Consider the following 18,121-nt stretch of genomic DNA (forward strand, 5'->3'; position numbering starts at 1 on the left):
GCCCGCACATGTGTCCCATCAATTGCACCAATACAATTCTGACAAAAAAAAAAAAAAAACCATTGACAATATCATGTCGTTACTTACTAACATGCATACATCAATTTTTGAATTGAATACTGACAATAAAAACATAAATATTTTTCGTACCTTGAAATGCGGCATATATTTAGGATTCATTGCAATTTCTCGTGGAGTGTTTGAAAAACTCGGGTCATCTGGTTTTATGACATCGACTGCAAACAAACATACTGCTGCGAGGACTTCTTTAATGCATCTACTAATAGTTTCCCCCGAATGTTGAAATCGCTCTTGCACCTCCCTATTTGATGCTCCTAGTGCTATTGTATATAGAAATATTGCAACTTTTTCAATCACACTCATCCTTCTCGATGGCTTCAACCCATACGTTGTTTCTAAATCACTGCACAAGCTCAACAAAGTTGATGTGTCCATTCTAAACATGTTGACACATCGTTGCCAATGTCCTCGTAAAACTTCAGTTAACCAATGCATGCCTGTATTGTATGAAACCATGCATGGTTCTTTATGTATATGATTGACATAATAAATGTTTAGTGCCCCAGCTGTGCACACAGCTAATTTTTTCCTATCAAATGCTCGCTTCCAAAACGATTCTTCATCATCATCACTATCATCATCGTCGTCATCGTTGTCGTCGTCGTCAGTGTCGTCGTCGTCATCATTTGCACCATCATCACCATCCCCTCCCGAGCCACCGTTGTCATCACCACCACGATAATTAACGTGATCAACAACACGATCCATTATGTTATCATAATCATCATCAAGAGATTCATTAAATATTGCATTTAAACGTTCTTCTTCCATATGTATAATCCTACATAAATAAACACTTAATCATGTTAAATAAATTATTTTTTTAAAATAAAACACAATGTTTGATGTAATACATGCACGATTAATTTTCCCATGCAACTATTATATTATACTAATTCACACTAAACAAAAATTTACTGCCCAAATTGTTGCATTAAAGTTATATATACACTGTCCACTGTTCACATTTTACATGAACAGTGGACACCGACTTTTACTCATCAGCAGACGAATGAAGGAGAAGGCGATGGACAGAGGAGGTTACCCTTGGCGGCGCGAGGTGTGTTTGGCTGTGGGAATGGCGGGGAACGGTGGTGGACTTCGGTGATGGTGTTTATGTTCCTGCTCTTCTCACTCTCCAGTATGCTTTCCTTGCTTCTCTCCTGATGATGGTGCTGCTGCAGTTGAAGCTAATGACGCCAGATGGTTGCTATGGTGGAGACGATGATGAGTTTGCAGTGGTGGTGTGGTTTTATCCCGCGGTGGCCCTGTATTTATCGGCTGAAGCTGCTTTGCTTCGCACTGCCTCTGCTGCGTTTTTTCCTTGCTGCACTCTTTCCTCCCCGCTGTTGGTGGTGCTGCTGTCGTTGGCGAAGATGAGGGCAGACGGTTGCACAGAAACGGCGAGGCAGGTTGGTTGTGGTGGCCCTATTTTTTTGTCTGAATCTGCTCTGCTTCGCACTGCCTCTGATTCACACTGCCTCTGCTGCGTTTTTTCCCTACTGCACTCTTTCCTCCCCGCTGTTGGTGGTGCTTCTGCTGTTGGCGACAATGAGGGCAGCCGGTTGCTTTGGTGGTGACAAGGAATGTTGGTGGTGGTTGCCCTCTGTTTATCCCGTGGTTGCCTTTTTTATCTGCTGAGTTTGTTCCCCTGCATTTCCATTTCTGTATCTGCTGGTTGCTCTTTGTTTTATCTTCTTTTACTGAAGCATTGCAGGTACCTGTGAGGTTCTTTTACTGAAGCATTGCAGGTACCTGTGAGGTTGCTTCTTCTTTTCACAAAGTGTTTTGTTCCAGCATTGTCACATAAGCTCGGTATTCAACAACCTGTGTTCATTATCTTTTCTCTTCTGCAACCGATGGGCAAGGTGAGGAGCAGTTTATCCCAGTGTACCATAGCTTGTTTTTGCATGTGAATTATATATATTGAATCTTGCATATTTCTCTGTTTTTACTTTTTATCTTCTGTGACTAGGCTGAAATGTCGGGAGCAGTTTATTGCAGTGTACCACTTAGCTAAATTTTTCATGTGAATTGTATTTTCAATCTTTGCATATTTTGTATCTTCACGTTTAATCTTCTGTAACCAGAGTGCATGTTCTATCACAGTGTACTAGTTACTTTAATATTTGCATATAAATTGTATTATGAATCCTTGTATTTTTTTATTTTCAAATTTTTTTAAAACGTTTTACATATTTTGCATATTTTTTTCCCTTGCCGCACATCATGTGTACTTATTAGAAATAGAAATCAATAATAAGTTAAGCTTCTAGACCTCAATTTATATTTTTAACCCAAACTAAAACAACTGATTTTTCTTTTAAAATGGACGTAGAAATTTTTTTCCGAGCAGTATAATTTATAATTAAGCAATTTTAATGTCGATAATTTAACAGCCATTTTTTTGCATTTTCTACCGGTTGCATTTAAGCATGCATATTTTGTAAACTATAAAAGCATTGTCCATGTCATATTACATTACAAATACATAGAAACATTCAGGATTGCAATTCATAATACGTAGCTCGTATCGAATAACAGTGCAACTTTTCGATACTTTAATATACAGTCCGTTTGCATGAAAATAAAAAATATTTATGCTCCATAGCCGAAAAATAGGACTTGTACACAGCCTCTCCATGTGAGATGAGAATTGTTAAAATTACAAATAGAGTCCCGAACAATTCTGGTCGATTATCTTCAGATCTCTGAAAGAATACATAATTGTCAATACATTTCAAAACATGTTATATAACAATTTAGATAATAATATTATCAACAAATTTATAAAAGCATGCGTTCAGGGTCAATATATACCTCCTCGTCTATGGTGCCTTACGCCGTGTAAACATTTTCTGCAACCATATCATCTTGTTTTGAAGACTACCCATACTGAACCACATTTCTCTATTCCTTCTTATACCCAAGAACTCAGTAGCCCACGCATGAAAATCATCACCAATATGAACTCCTTCTATTGAGTGCAGCTCAATCATAACCTCAGGAATACTACACCCTTTCCTATCTTTAAATATAGATGTGGAATCACTATTGATTGACATACTGTCAACCATGTTATCAAACCGTGACAGTAACTGCATCCCAATTCCAGAACTTCTTTTTTTTTTCCCTGATTGAACGTCAACACGTTCTCTTTCTTTTCTCTTTCCACTGCTGCGTGTGTTGCTACTGCTTGACATATTAACCCCTCTAACCATGTTGCACACATCATCAGTGAAATTTGGAATTCCATCCTCTTCTGAATCACCGCTTCCTTCTTCCAAATCAGGTTGTTCGTCATTGGCATTTGGGTCCTCATCAACACCAACATTATCATCACGACAGATTCCAGCCGATGGTGCCCATGCGTACTGTCCAGTAGCAACAATGTTGGAGAACATTCTGTCGAACTTCAACCGTAAAGACGGTTCGATACCAGCATGCCTAAATTTTTTTGCGCCTCTTATTTCCTACACAGAACAAATAGAATTAATTTAATGTAGCTTGCCTAATTTTTTTGGTAATTACTGAACTGAGATACAACGAAATTTAAAATTAAGGAGCAACAAAATAACCTGAATTTTTGTTTTCCACCATTCATCACTTGCAGAAATTGTCCCTAATTCTGCACTCCAGCCCACACCAGTTTCTGAAATGAGCTTTGTCCATATCCTCCAATCCTTTTTGCAGCCATCCCATTTGTTCTTCAATTGTGTCTTTGTGAATGCGTGACCAGTTATTTCTTTGAAAGAAGTTTGTAAATATTTCCAACCGGCCTTGTCGAAATGAGTATTCGGTCTCATTCCCATGTTGATGGCCTTGATGCAAAGGTCACAAAAGACATGCAACATTTCTTTATTCCAAGCAGCTTTATCAATAGTTTCTGGATTATCCATTCCTATTTGGATAACATATTTGCAACCAAACATCATGAATTTTTATAACATGCTAATCATTTGCGTAATATTGGAAGGAAGTGTTCACCTACAAGTGATTACCACCCTATAACAATTCTAGCCAGTCCACACAATATGCATGTGCCCTACAAACTACACACATCAATATTGCACATCATCATGCATCATCAAGGTAATTGAAATCCATTACCAGTGAACTTTATAGTTTCCAGCCGAGAGCATAAACAGACCAAACAGATTGTATACATTCTTTTTTCTGTGACCATCACCTCCTAGTTCTCAAATCGCAAAAGACATAAGTATTCACAAATTCTGTAGGATCAAGGCATAAACACCATCCGAATGAAGCAACACATATTTGACTCAAATGGCAACAACATTATCCGAATTAAACACAATTATTAGAACAAATTCTGCAAAAAAATTTAAAACACACAGATGGTCAATTAACCTATTATCACAGCACCAGATTTTTTTTCCATATCAGCATCAAGCAAAATGTTGTGCTTAATTCACAATCCTTACAACACAATATATTCATAAATTATATGTTTCCCAGAACAATACACAACACCTAAACATATATGCATATCTGTAATTATCTTCAGGGAGGCGTAAAATTTTAACAGAAAACATACTCTCTACTGCAGACCCGTCTCCTTTTTGTCCAAGTAATTTCTCGTCCCCTTGTTCGTTTGCCTCTCACAGAAATCGACTCCCCTTGTTCTTTTGCCTCTCATAAAAATCGACTCTGCAGGCATAACAACAACAATCACGCACACATTGGGAGAAGAAATTCAAACGGGAAAATTATTTTAACATGCTGCAGATTAACTTCAAAATTAAACAAATGGCAATATACCTTTATATTGAGTGGATCTACAACATCAGGCGAATGGCAAGCTGTTTGGGGTAGAAAAACAGAAGGGGCAATTATTTTTTACAGTGGATGAGACAATTTTTTTGTCCTGTGTGTGTTTGTGAAGCTGACCCTGTTTTTCGTGTGACAGGGGGGAGGGAAAAACAGTGGCAACGACTGTAATTTTACAGCAACCTCACCAGCTCAGGCGCTTGGAAAGAAAGGATAAAAAATGGAGGAGGGATTTGCTAGGTGGGAAGAAAGGATGGTGAACAGTGAACAGAGTATACAGAGGCCGTTTGAAGCTATGGAAATGGTGAACGACAAGATAGGATTCCTTGAATTTTTTGACAGTGGGGAGGAGAATATTGATGGGAGCTTGAGGCTTTTTGAATTGATTTGCAGAGGAGTTATGGGACTCAGCTCAGGGTGTGTTAATTATCCAACGGCTTTTTTTTTTTGGAGTATTATACTTTCCCTTGACAGACCGTGGGTTGCTTGAGGTTGCTGCTGGTCAGCAGCAGCTAGTGGCCACTTTTTTCAAACCGCAGTTTCAGCCTTCAGGGGGTGGGTCCCACCATTTTGAAACCACGTTTTCAACGTAACCAAACATATATTTTTTGCGTTTTGGCTGCACCTCAGTTCCTACCGCATTACCAAACGGCTCCTTAATCACATATTAAAAATTAACAATATATCCTAGGTACCTCTCGCCATGTGCAATTGGAATGATGTACCAAAAACTCGTGATGTTTACGTAACATGTTATTTAATTCATGGGTAATGGTTAATTAAGATATTTAGATAAATAAATTTTTGTTTAATTTAAGAAGCACCAAATTAATTTAAAGATTCTTCGATAATGATAATAAAATTAATATGTTTATAGAAAAATAATATATGACTTAAAAGAGCCTTGGATTACAAGAACAAATAATGTTTACTCTTGTTTCTCAAGGTAATTAATACTCTGAAATATATACAAGCTTTTAAAAAATAAAAATATTATAAACTCTTACATAGTAGGTTCAGAAAGTATTTATACCCACTGAACCTTGTCGTTTTTTTTTTTTAAAAAGGATTGAAATGTTCATTGCTTTCTATTACATTGATGATGAGGGATAAATATTCTTTACATATCATTAATGAGAAAGTAAGTATGATAGGTTTCTTAAGAGACTCTTTATACATCTATAAGTGTAGGAAGATCATTACTTCATATATTAATAATTCATGTAATTGTTCTAGAAGTACGATTCTTTAGTCTTGGATATTCAAGACCTGAGATGTAACCCAAACATAGCGTTCTTGCACATTCCAAGACCCACTTTATTGTAGACTTTTTCAAATCTTAAAAAGATACACAAAAAATAATTACTTTATCAAATTGTAAAAAATAAAATTTCAATAGAATAATAATCAATATTGTTGTTGTATTGGGGAATTGATGGTTGCCCACTTTCATCTTTTGTCTAGAAAACAAATATAACTAGCTTTTAATGCCTTTTGAATCTAGTTTTTGAAGACGACACAATTATTAGTTCCATGCCACTTATAATACTCATTTCCCTTAATTTGGTTAGTAGTGGGGATGATATGATTGCTAAAGAGCTTAATTTTCCTCGCACGTGTCAATTAATTAAAGATTTTTATGTTAAAATATTACTCATTTTTTCCAACTACTTTGATAGCCTATATATCTATGCTACTAGATTTAATAGCTGACATGATCAAAAGATTAATGTATTTTTTCAAGTGTAGGGATGTCGAAATAATAAATAACCCGGTAAGACCGGGGTCAAACCACTAGGAAGTGAACTATATAAAATTATAAACAACAAATGAAAATGAGTTGAAGATAACTTTTGTGAGTATTAATCAAAGATAAAAATAATTGTCAAGGTTAGAAGCTCTACTAATAGTATTAGAAATAAATATAGTATAAAACTATTTTTATTAATCAACTAAAAACCAGGAGGTTCCGATCAGATGATTTATCCTTAATAGTTCATTATAAATTTTTAATATGATCATATTAATTATCTTATTTTAGTAACACCATACTTTTAAATATTGTCAGGAATTCATAATGTTAACTTATGTTAACAACAAATCAAGTTCCTTTCATAGCACATGTATAGGTTATCTATGAAAGTGTCAAGCATTTGTTGTACCAAGTGTTATATAATACAAATCTAGATTAACCATTTAACAAGTAAGGTATTAGAAATTAATAAGATAAATGATAATACATGTTAATAACAAACTTTCTTGGATATAAATAGTGAAGTCCATGTTAAGTTTATATTATACATATTCTAACACCATTAGTGAAACCTTTTCACCTTGATATAATAAACTTAGCTAAACATTATGAAGAAGATAAACATAAATAAACTAAATAAGAACATAGTTATGATGAAAAACATAAACAAGAGATTAATAAAAGCAAAACTTAAACATTAAAAAAATACAAAGAAAGAAAGTAAGAATATGATCTTAATCTGAAAACCAAGATGCGTAAATGCATGGTAAATGCCTCCTTTTATAGGCCAAAATTCAGAACTACTGATTTGATGACTAATTGTTGAGTGGGTGACCCACCTCTTGACTTGGTAACAATCATTATTTTCTTGTCTGCAGAAAACATCATTGTTAATATTAGAATTTGAATAGACAGTCTTCATGAAAATTCTGGGAAATAGTCTCAGCTTTCCAACAAAACAAGAATGAGATTATTTAAACTTCTATAACTCGAGATATAAGTTGAATACTGAATAGTGTCTAGGCTACAAGACAAATTCAAACTTCTCTTTTGATGCTAAGATTTGAACTTCCAAACAAAAGAACTGAGTCTTGGACTCTTCATAAATGTTTTAGGCCTATATTTTAGATTTCTAGCCATATAAACCAAATTAAAATCCAAGATCTACAGCTCCAGTTATGATCCAATAACCGAATAGTATTCACGTTTGGACTAAACCAGCATCTCTTTTCTAAGCTTAACCCTCTCTTTGTCTTCTCAATTTTAGTAGTTAAACTCATCAATCAATTTTTTAATTTATGTGATAGGCCTACATTTAAAATGAACATTTATCATAAATAAAGGTTTCTTATATTATTAGACATGTTATTATAAAACATGCTCTAGTTAAGGAGTTATTGATACTTCAAGTGCAAAATAATATTATAAAACCTTGATAAAAATGCACTTTTAAGTACTAATCAATAACCTCTCTAGGCTTTTTTAATATCATAATCTCAAATTATCTTCGTTCTTCTATTTCAATGATTAATATAAGTTGTTAAATGTTCTCAAGCTTCTCATTTGACTCTTAATCAATTAAAGAATACATGTTCATGGCATTGTCTAAATAGTCAAATAAATATATTTCTCTTAGTGATTTTTTGTTTTTTATTTTACCAACATCACCTTTTAAGAAACAATATTACATGTGAGGCATAGATGTCTAGGTATATGGATTCTACAAACCACTTCTTCATGTTCCACTACATCTTTTCTAAAATAATTTTAATGCACTTATGCTCTATAATAGCTGTAATGCACTTAGTTTTTAACATCTTAAGTCCAAAGACATAACTTTTAACCGACTCATTAGGTTATGGACAATCTTGGCTAAGTTAACCAATATGAGTTTTATTATGTATAAGTGCTTGTTTAAGTGAGTCTCTACCTCTTTTTAATTATTGATGAAGTTTAGTAGGAGCGTAGAGAACCAATGTAAACCTTTTTTTTTATTATTAGTGATGAACTAAACAACCTTAGTTTCATGAAAGGATTCGTTGTGTCAATGTCATATTAGTGATGTGTTTTCTTATTGATTAATTGTCTTTCGTAGAGAATTGCTTAAAATTTACAATCTTTATTCCTTTAGGAATTAGATGCAACTTGTTAACCCCTTTAGGATATAAGCAATTTTTACAAGTGTTACTATTCATCCAATTTTTAACCCCATCTCTCTTAGATGTTGAGCTAGTTTCACCACATGTATCTTTCCCCATACTTGCTAATGAATAACAATTGCTCGCTATACAAAGGGGATTTAGATTCACCTATTGTAAAATAACTTATATAGCATTAAACTACCCAATAATTAGTTGTTGCATTGGATAATAAGGTTGCTAGGCCATACAATTAGCTTGTCGTTGCCTATATATTTATAGGGGAATTAGTGTATTAAAGGCTATCATTTCTAGGTTTGTTGTTGTGTCTGATATATTGATATATGCTCCACTATACGAAGAATATTAGTTTCAAAAACCCCTACTATAATGATTATGGCTATAGAACTTTCTAGGATACGCCTCCAAATAAATAAGCTTGAGGAACTCCATACTTGCTTTGTCATAGTTCATTATTCAATTGATCAAATATGGCATGCATGGTTCATATTAGTTACCATGATATTGTCATGGTAAGTTGTGTTTTGTGCTCTTCATCTCCATTTGGGTGACCCTCATATCAGCATTAAAAAGGTTTAAAAGCTAATAAAAAATACCATTTTAAAGCTATCGTTATTAGTTCTTGTCACAGCTAATGATAAGTATATTATAATACTATCTAGTCCATATAAGATATAAAATATATGTGTATATATATCCACACACCTATATACCCATCCATAGTTGGTATTTATGACATTAAAAGAGGTGGAAACATAAACAATTGCATATAGAACCATGTTCAAATGGAGTTCCATGTTGCAGGGGTGAGTTTAATGTTAGAGACCACTATCATGCTACTTCTAACCCTAGCTGATCCATACGGTTATGTGGAGATGAAATTTCAAGCTATTCACAGTTAAGAAACAAGCCCATTTATATCTCTTGTACTCATTGTTCATCAAGTGTAACAGCAATGATTTTATTGTATTATTATTTAGTAGCATATTTTTTGGTTGATAGAATAAATATTAAGTCTTTTCCATTTGGCATGCTAATATGTTGACCTAGAAAGATAGTTTTTGGTTAATTAAGCTATTTGTTTTTCATTTCTTGTTTCTAACCACAACTAGAAATTGAATCATGAGCGTAATTAGGTAATAGCCTTGCGAATAAAATAGAATAGAATATGGGGATACCAAACCTCAAACCTTAAAAAAGTTATCTGTTTCATCCATCACGTATAGAAGAAAGTAAGTGTTTAAAAAAGAAGAAAAATAAGTAATAAAAACTAGAAAGAATGATAAATTGTGTTGAAATTGCATGTATAAGGCTAACCCTTTTTCCTAATAGCTAGCATAGCCTATATATTTTGCTATAATGCTAGAGTTCTATGTAGATACTTAAATCTAATCCTATATAGATTTATTCATATCAAATAAGAAGATTAAATGATAAATCCTAATACAAATTGAGCACTATCTTATCTCCTTATTGATAACTATATAAATCATAACTAATTTATAACGCTAATTAATTTAATTTATTAAAAGCTCTTGCTCAGAACAGGACTAAACGTTCTAGTCGATTACACAAACTCTAGCTGGTACAACCGATCATTTTCTCTTAGTTGATCATAACTCTTGGTCAATTAAGGTATTATCAATAATCAGATGCCTTGAGGACCTGTTATTGACCAACAACCAAGGAAAGAATCGATATGATTGAACTAGCCTAACATTTGTGATAAATAAGGCTAGATAGTGGACATAAAGCAGGATGATAGCTAGATATGAGACCTATAACACAACCAACATACCATTGTCCATACCTTGAATGGTTGATCAACTCTATCTAATTCCTAAAAGAGTAAAAATTGTTGATTTTTAAGTAGTTCTCTAGGGAATACAAGTGTCAACAAGGAAACATGATGCTAAATTCACATATTTGAGTGGTGGTAGTGTTGGTAATCCCTTCATAAAGGCAAGGTTGTTTGGTTGTTCATTAACCAAAACTACCTTTCATTAGTTCTCTATAATGCTCCCCAATTCAATCAATAGTTGAAAGCAAATAAAAGCACATTTTCATAAGCACTTTATAAAACAAAACAAGAGGTAACATTAGCTAACTTAACTAGAATTGTTAATGACCAAAGAAAAACCATAGGTAGTAGCTATGCACTCCAATTTAGGACTCATTATAGCTAAAAAAGAACAGGAGTGCAACAAGTTAACTTTAGAGAGGATGCAATGAGATATTAGATAGAGGTTCATCAAAAACAAATAAAATGCTATCTATATCCTTATAAACAATGCTGCTCGGTATGAAAAGGATGTTTGGAAAATGAGCAAAAAAGTAGCCCTTATAGGGAACTTACTCGTTTGGCTACTTGAATGAGGTTGTAATGGCCCATTCAATTATTGACTCGGATTCTAATGAGGAGTTTGAGGAAGATCAGCAACAGCTAATCTTAGTCCCAAAACTCGAAAAGAGAAGAACATTCGAGATAGTTGTATTAAATGGCATGATCTTTCTTATAGTGTTCGATAACTTCCTAATGAAATTAATTTTGCTAATAGAGTGATGTAATTGTTTCTTATTTTATAGAGGTTGTGCTTCCATAATGGCCTTTGCTTTGTCTTTCTCCATCATACTAATGCAACAAAAATGCTAAGAAGTTCCCCTAACATAAAAACAATAGAATAACTATGGAGGGACTAAAATTTTACCTTGACATAAAACTCCAGGCACTATTATATATGCGCTATTTAAGAATTCAGACAAAAATCCAATGTTAATAAGACCTCTGGAATGCACAAGTAACTTACCCAGTAGTAAATGAAATAATGTGCTGAAACAAAAAAATTGTTTACTGATGTCATTCCCAGCATGCTTTGCAGATTAAAGACAGCTAATGAATGAAATTCACACATGCGCTGTACAAAGAGACAAAAGAGCGCTTGAACTAGAAAGGGAAATAAATTGAGGCTGATTGATTCATTAGCTGTTAGGTTTGAATAAATGAAAACATAAATCAGAACCTAAAAAACAGACAGAAAAGCTCTATACACCTACATTTCACTACCAATATCTGGCCAGCATTGGTGACTTTTCATGCATAATATTGCTTACAAAATCAACCAACCAGAAGGGAAAGGGGTAAAAGAAACCGTTGATGTATGGGCAAACAATCTTCACAATCTTGTTCATGCAATCACCTTCCACTGGCTTGAATGAAACATCAACTTTTCTTAGCCTAGTCTTCTAGGAAGAAATCCAGCACCAAGTACAACAATGTTCATTTCATACACATCAGGAACTGTTAAAAGTTAAATCAAGAAGAGGGAATCAAAAGAAAGAAAATATGCTGAAAGAGAGACCTCAGAACAAAATGTTAAAGTTACCATAGCTACAATATCAATGACAATATTACGGTAGACTAGCTATTTGAAGAGGAACAGTAGTGCAGAAGATGAAATAATAAAAAATGCAAAGCAATGTAGATGATTGAGGTCATTAACCATTTTCCAGTTTCAAGCACAGCCCCACAAAGAATGAACCAGCATAAAACAATGCACAAAAGATGGGATTTATAATAGAAAGTACCAGTTATGGGGTTGAGGGTTTCATTGTTGAGAAACTAACATAATTAAATCCAAACCATGACCAATAAGAATCTGTCAGAATGTTTTTGTCCAAGCATCTAATTATGAAAATGTTTTTAAAATAAAAGCCCTGAAATAGATTCATGAAATTCATTGCAGTTGTTAATTCGCACTTGGCATAAATAATATTTCTTCTTTTAAAATAAACAGTGCACCATTCATATTAGTAATCGTGCAGAGATCCAGGAAACATTAAGGTGAGTGATGAGGTTGTCAAATACTTCATATGTCATAGCATTGCATCCATAATGCAACCGGGGGGGGAGATACTGGTTTATGGAGAAAAGCCAAGTTGTAGATAAGAAAGTGACATGGAGCAACTAAAAAGTGTCGTGAAGTTTACCTAAGTGCAGATTCACTAACTTCAGAGCTTGACCTCCACATCAACTCCAGCAGGAAGGTCAAGTTGCATCAATGAATCTATTGTTTGTGCAGTTGGGTACAGAATATCTATAAGACGTTGATGGGTTCGAATCTCAAAATGGAACCTTGCATCCTTGTGCACATGGGGGGATTTAAGAACACAGTAAACACGCTTCTTGGTTGGTAATGGCACAGGACCCATGGTCTTCGCATTGGTGGTCCTTGCAGCATCCATTATCTGCTTGCAGGAGTCCTCGATCAATTTGACCCAAAAAGATCTTAGCTTGATTCTAATTTTCTGCTTCGGTGCCATCTATAAGCAACATGAAGACAAAATGAAAACTCTATGCATGTGATATGAAGAGTGATTACATAGTTAAAGGGTGGCCAAAATAAAAGATCATAAGGAATAAGATGAGGGTCATTCAGGCATCAATTGACCACAGATGCAAAGATATTTGAACAAGTAGGCTCACTCAAGGCGTGTATATCAAAGAAAGGCTTCCATTTGGAACAAATCCTATAAAGTTATAACCCAGAAATAATGTTACTTCCCACCAGCCAGGAGAATCTTCATAAGCAGTCGAACAGAGGGTGGAGTTGAGAGGACATGCACTCTTACTCAGCACAAAACAATAAGTGTTATGGGTAAATATTTCAACATGGAAAACATTATGAAAACATGCACTCTTACTCAAATTACTTTTGATTCATTGATTATTGAAGATAGAAATAAATAGGGAAATAAACTATATATCTAGTTTTGGTATCCCAAATAGTAATACAACAACAACAACAACACAAGCTCAGAATACCCCAAGAGACACAAGCTCATTAATTTTCTACATTCTGTGAAAACATCTAAAACGATAAGGCAGATAGAAATATATACCATGTCTGCATCTGCAGCAATGCTGACTGATTGATGACTGGAAGTCTCAGAATCTCCAACCTACAAGACCCAGGATTAACAAGTGAATTAAGTAAAGATCATATTAACGTATTTTTTCCGTCACAGGAAAGCAGAGAACTCGTTCTCTTCATAATGTAAACTTCTTTACTTGATTGTTGAGAGTGAAAGGAGAGAGTTAGAGAGAGACCTGAAAGGTATCAGAGTCAGGTCCGTCAAGGATATCTGGAAGTGGGTCTAGAGTGGCTTGAGAATCCAAAGCTTCAGGAGCAGCAAAAACTCTACATGTTGAAAGGGAGGAGGGTTTAAGGGTAGTCTTCAAGACATTGTTGTTAAAAGAAAAACAAGAAGTCGAGAGCTTCGTTGTTTTACAAGGAAATGAAGGAGAAGTTGAGATCGTAGGAGAAGGGATTAACGTTGTAGTGAATGAAGCTGCAGACATCATTTTTTTGTTTTTTGAATCAATCAATCAAGTGGCCACTCCTCTCTCTTCTTCTTCTTCTTCTTATCTTTTTGTTGTGCGCCTGCGTGAACCCCTCTAGCTGTTTATTGGACTTGGATTATCCAATTGTTTTTCACATTTTTATAAATAATTTTGTTCTCGTCTCGGGATCCACTTAAAGCCCACATCTGATCTGGCGTGGCTGAACACCAACTTTATTCTTTCGCATGGGCTTAGCCCTTACCAAACTCATCAAGGACAGCCACACGCAGGTCGTCCTTCAGGAATGGACCTGGGATTTTTTTTTCTTGATTAATAACATTAATGAACGCTATTTCTTTCTTCTTCTTTTTTATTTTTTATTTTTATCTTTCAATGCTTCAATCAACTTAATGGATAATTTAAGTATGGATTTTAATATTTTACACGCATGAAAAAAAAAAGATTATATGATTCTCAAGTCAATGAAGCTCTATCTTAAACATTGTTTTCTATAGTGGAAAAGAAAGGAGCTTCCAAGTGATCAAGACCTTTAGCTTAATTTTTATGCAATAAGTCATAAAATGGATTAATATGTTTGAAGATAATAATGATCGGAAGGATTACATTTGAAAAGAAATAATTAGGAGGATCATAAATATATATATATAGAGGTTTTATCAGAAAAACATTTTGAAAAATTAAAAAAAATTCAATTGTAAAAATTTAAAAACTAACCAAAGTTGAAATCAGCTAAGCAAGCTCAAAACCAGGCTATTAAAGTCCAAAATCAGACTATTGATGTTTTTGCATGATTTTTTCTATTTTAGAAAGATTGTGTGCTATGCATTCTTCCATACAAGGGTTTGTGACTAATTTTCTAATGTTTTTATTTTTATTTTTCTAAATACCCATTATTTCTATGCATTTTAACTTGAGAAGTAAGCAAGAACAGGTGAAGGAAAGCTAGAAAAATACTTGAATATACATTGTCATTTTTGTATATTATGTTATTGTCTTATAAATTTTAATTGATTTGCTCTTGGATTAACCTTGAAGTGTTTTGAGATAAAAAGGAGTTAAATGATACGTTTTATCCCTATGCTCTTGTTTTTTATTGATATGTTTTGCATAATTTTTTTATGGATTCTACTTTTTGTATTGTAAGAGTTATAATATCCTAACTTTTACATCCTTTTAAAACAACAACAAAAATTATATCAAAATATTTTGTGGACAAAACTTGATAGATTTTTTTAAAAAAAAGACAACTGTGAAAACATAAATGAAATTCAAAAAAATACAAAAAATAAAGAAAGAAAGAAAAAACATAATTAGGGGTAAAACTAGACAAATAATGAATTTTTAAAAAGCAAGACCTAAGCTAGAACATATAAAAAAGGTTAGAAATAATTTTGAGATCAAACAAGCACTTAATTGAAGAGAAAAAAAATTGCAATCTAAAGTTAATTTTACAAAAAATGAAAGAATTAAAAGACCAATGACTAAATTAAAAAGGACACTAAATCTTGGTGGGCATTATTAATTCAATCAAGGGTGTAAATGAAGAGAAAATTGAGACTTAGGGTCAATTTGACCGAAATGCACAAATTAAAAAGCCAAGGACTAGATTGTAAAATGCATCAATATTGAGAGACTATTTTGAATGTAATCAAGGGTTAAATTGAAAGAAATATTGGGAAAAAAATTGAAATTGGTAAAAAAATAAAGAAATTAAAAGTTTCAGGACCAATTTGAAAAAAGAAAAGAAAATAAGCTTTAGTGAAAAAATGTGTTTCACCAAAAACAAAAATTCAAAAAAAAAAAAAAACCGAAAAACAACATCATTTTTTGGTATCTTCTTCCCTTTTCCCCAGCATGACCACACTTATCATGCATTAAGTTTTTTTTTTCCCCCTACTTTGGCTTAACTTTGGACATTCCATTCTCTCTCTCTTTCATGTGTCCTAGAAATAAAAATAGACATACATCTCACTTCACTCGAACATGTACTTCACCCTTAACAAAAACTAGTTGCATTACCTCTCTGGAATGGCTTAAAAAGCTTGTCAAAGTAACAAACCTGAGCATGTTACAAAATTTACATCAATGGTGAAGGGTCAAGATCAATCCAAGAAAATCAAGATACATGATTGCTCCACCTAGAAATATTCTAAGACCCTCTGCCTATAAATAAAGGGTCAGAGCAAGAAAGAGGGGATAAGCCTAGAAAGAGAAAAGGTTGAATTAGAGAAAGAGAGAGAGAGATAGAAGGAAAAAGGGGTTTAAGCTTAGAGAAAGCCAAAGAGTAAGAAGAATGACGAGTAGGAGGAGAAGAAAAGAAAGAAAAAAGAAGAAGTAAAAGAAATAAAAATCACCCTAAGACCATAAGAGCCTAAATAGGGTGAAAAAAGAATAAATGGGTTTTTTTTGTCATAAATTTGTTCTTTTTAAACTAGAGAGTTTCATAAGCGAAAGAGGAAGAAAATAAAGAAAAAGAAGTAAAAACTAAAAAGAAAAAACTAAAAAAAAGCTAGAGAGAAAAAAACATCCAAAACACCCCACCACCGCCAGCTAAGTATTGTCATTGCCATCAAGGACCAACTAACACCTCCCTCTCATTTCAAATCATCCTTGAGGTAAGTCACATCCCCTCTTCTCTCTTTTTCTTTCCTTGGGTTTTTTTTTCTCAAAATAGTTTTTTATATATATCATGTTTTTTTTCTTAGAAAATAATGCATGAATGAAAACTTAAAGTTTGTGTTTTTAGGATTTAGTTAGATTTAATCCAAATTTTATATGTTTTTCTTATCACAAAAAAAAAAAAAAAAAAAATATATATATATATATATATATATATATATATATATATAGGGGTTAGCTATGTGTTTTGGTTATTTCCTAGAAAGTAATGCATTGATAGAGACTTAAAGTTTGTGTTTTTAGGTTTTAGTTAGGTTTCATCTACATTTTATATGTTTTTTTTAACACAAAATACTAGAAAAAAGTAGGAGTTGACTATTTGTTTTGACTTTTCTTAGAAAATAAATGCATGAATGAAAACTTAAAGTTTATTTTTTAGAGTTTAGTTCTGTTTAGTTTGGATTTTATATGCTTTTGATTATAAAATATGAAAAAAAAAGAATTAAATATGTATTTTTCATTTCCTTAGAAAATAATGCATGAAAGAAAACCTAAAGTTTATGTTTTAGGGTTTAGAGGGTGTTTGGGAGTGTGGTAGCGGTTGCTTTTCAAATAGCTTTTCGTGCCGAAAAGCATGCCAATAATATTTTTTTATTTTTTAAAAATTATTTTTGATATCAGCACATCAAAACGATCCAAAAAGTATAAATCGTACTTAATTTTAGCAACAAAAAAAAAATTTGAAAATTTGCAAAAAGCAGGTTCCACCGCAGTGCCAAACGGGCACTTAATTGTGATCTGAACCCGTTATGTTTCTATGATTCAAGAAATAAAGAATTAGTGTTTAAAAATATTTTTTGCCTTTAAAAATGATGGTGAATAAAAGAAAATTTAAAGTTCATTAGGGTTTGGTTATATTTGAATCTAAGATTTGTATATTTATTTGATTATAAATATGAAAAGTTATGGACTAGATGCATATTTTTGTTTGCTTAGATGATGCATAAATGAAGAAAAACTTGAAGTTATTTAGGGATCATTTTGTTTTTATCTAGGTTTTGTTGGTTATGATCGAATTAGTTTGATCAAAATTTCGTGTTTTAGTTTTCTCTAGGTTAATCTTATGCTTCATCGAAAGTAAATTCTTTTTGATCAAAAAGCAAAAAGAAAAATTGATGAAATCTTTTATTTTAGGGATTAACTTAAAAAAAAGTTCAAGTAAAAAAAATTGATAAAATCTTCTATTTTTATTTTCCTTTACAACATAACTGTGTATGGAGGAGAAGAAAAGAGAAACTAAGAATAAATCCTAAAAAATGAAAATAAAAATAAAAATAAAAATGAATTGACTGGCTT

General features: G+C 32.9%; 2 protein-coding genes across 3 annotated transcripts; both read right to left on the reverse strand.

Annotated features, from left to right (window-relative positions):
- Positions 1–2,363: 2,363 nt before the first annotated feature.
- LOC118035401 (uncharacterized) lies at positions 2,364–4,771 on the reverse strand. Of its 2 annotated transcripts, XM_035040952.2 has the most exons (4): positions 4,640–4,771; positions 3,660–3,982; positions 2,902–3,554; positions 2,365–2,792 (listed from the first exon to the last, which is right to left on the reverse strand). In XM_035040952.2, exons 2-3 carry the CDS (start codon positions 3,978–3,980, stop codon positions 2,910–2,912), a joined length of 966 nt encoding a protein of 321 aa, XP_034896843.1. In that variant the 5' UTR covers positions 3,981–3,982; positions 4,640–4,771; the 3' UTR covers positions 2,365–2,792; positions 2,902–2,909. The 2 variants fall into 2 exon arrangements, with proteins under 2 accessions (XP_073268907.1, XP_034896843.1); XM_073412806.1 differs by lacking the exon at positions 4,640–4,771 and having other exon boundaries at positions 2,364–2,792; positions 3,660–4,407.
- A 6,952-nt stretch (positions 4,772–11,723) lies between these two features.
- Positions 11,724–14,268, reverse strand: LOC118035402 (small ribosomal subunit protein uS10c). Its single transcript, XM_035040953.2, has 4 exons — positions 13,892–14,268; positions 13,684–13,743; positions 12,772–13,104; positions 11,724–12,082 (listed from the first exon to the last, which is right to left on the reverse strand). The coding sequence occupies exons 1-3, from the start codon at positions 14,144–14,146 to the stop codon at positions 12,793–12,795; spliced, it is 627 nt and encodes a 208-aa protein (XP_034896844.1). The 5' UTR covers positions 14,147–14,268; the 3' UTR covers positions 11,724–12,082; positions 12,772–12,792.
- Between the last annotated feature and the right edge of the window lie 3,853 nt (positions 14,269–18,121).

Source organism: Populus alba, chromosome 11, assembly GCF_005239225.2.
Source record: "Populus alba chromosome 11, ASM523922v2, whole genome shotgun sequence".
Taxonomy (NCBI): domain Eukaryota; kingdom Viridiplantae; phylum Streptophyta; class Magnoliopsida; order Malpighiales; family Salicaceae; genus Populus; species Populus alba.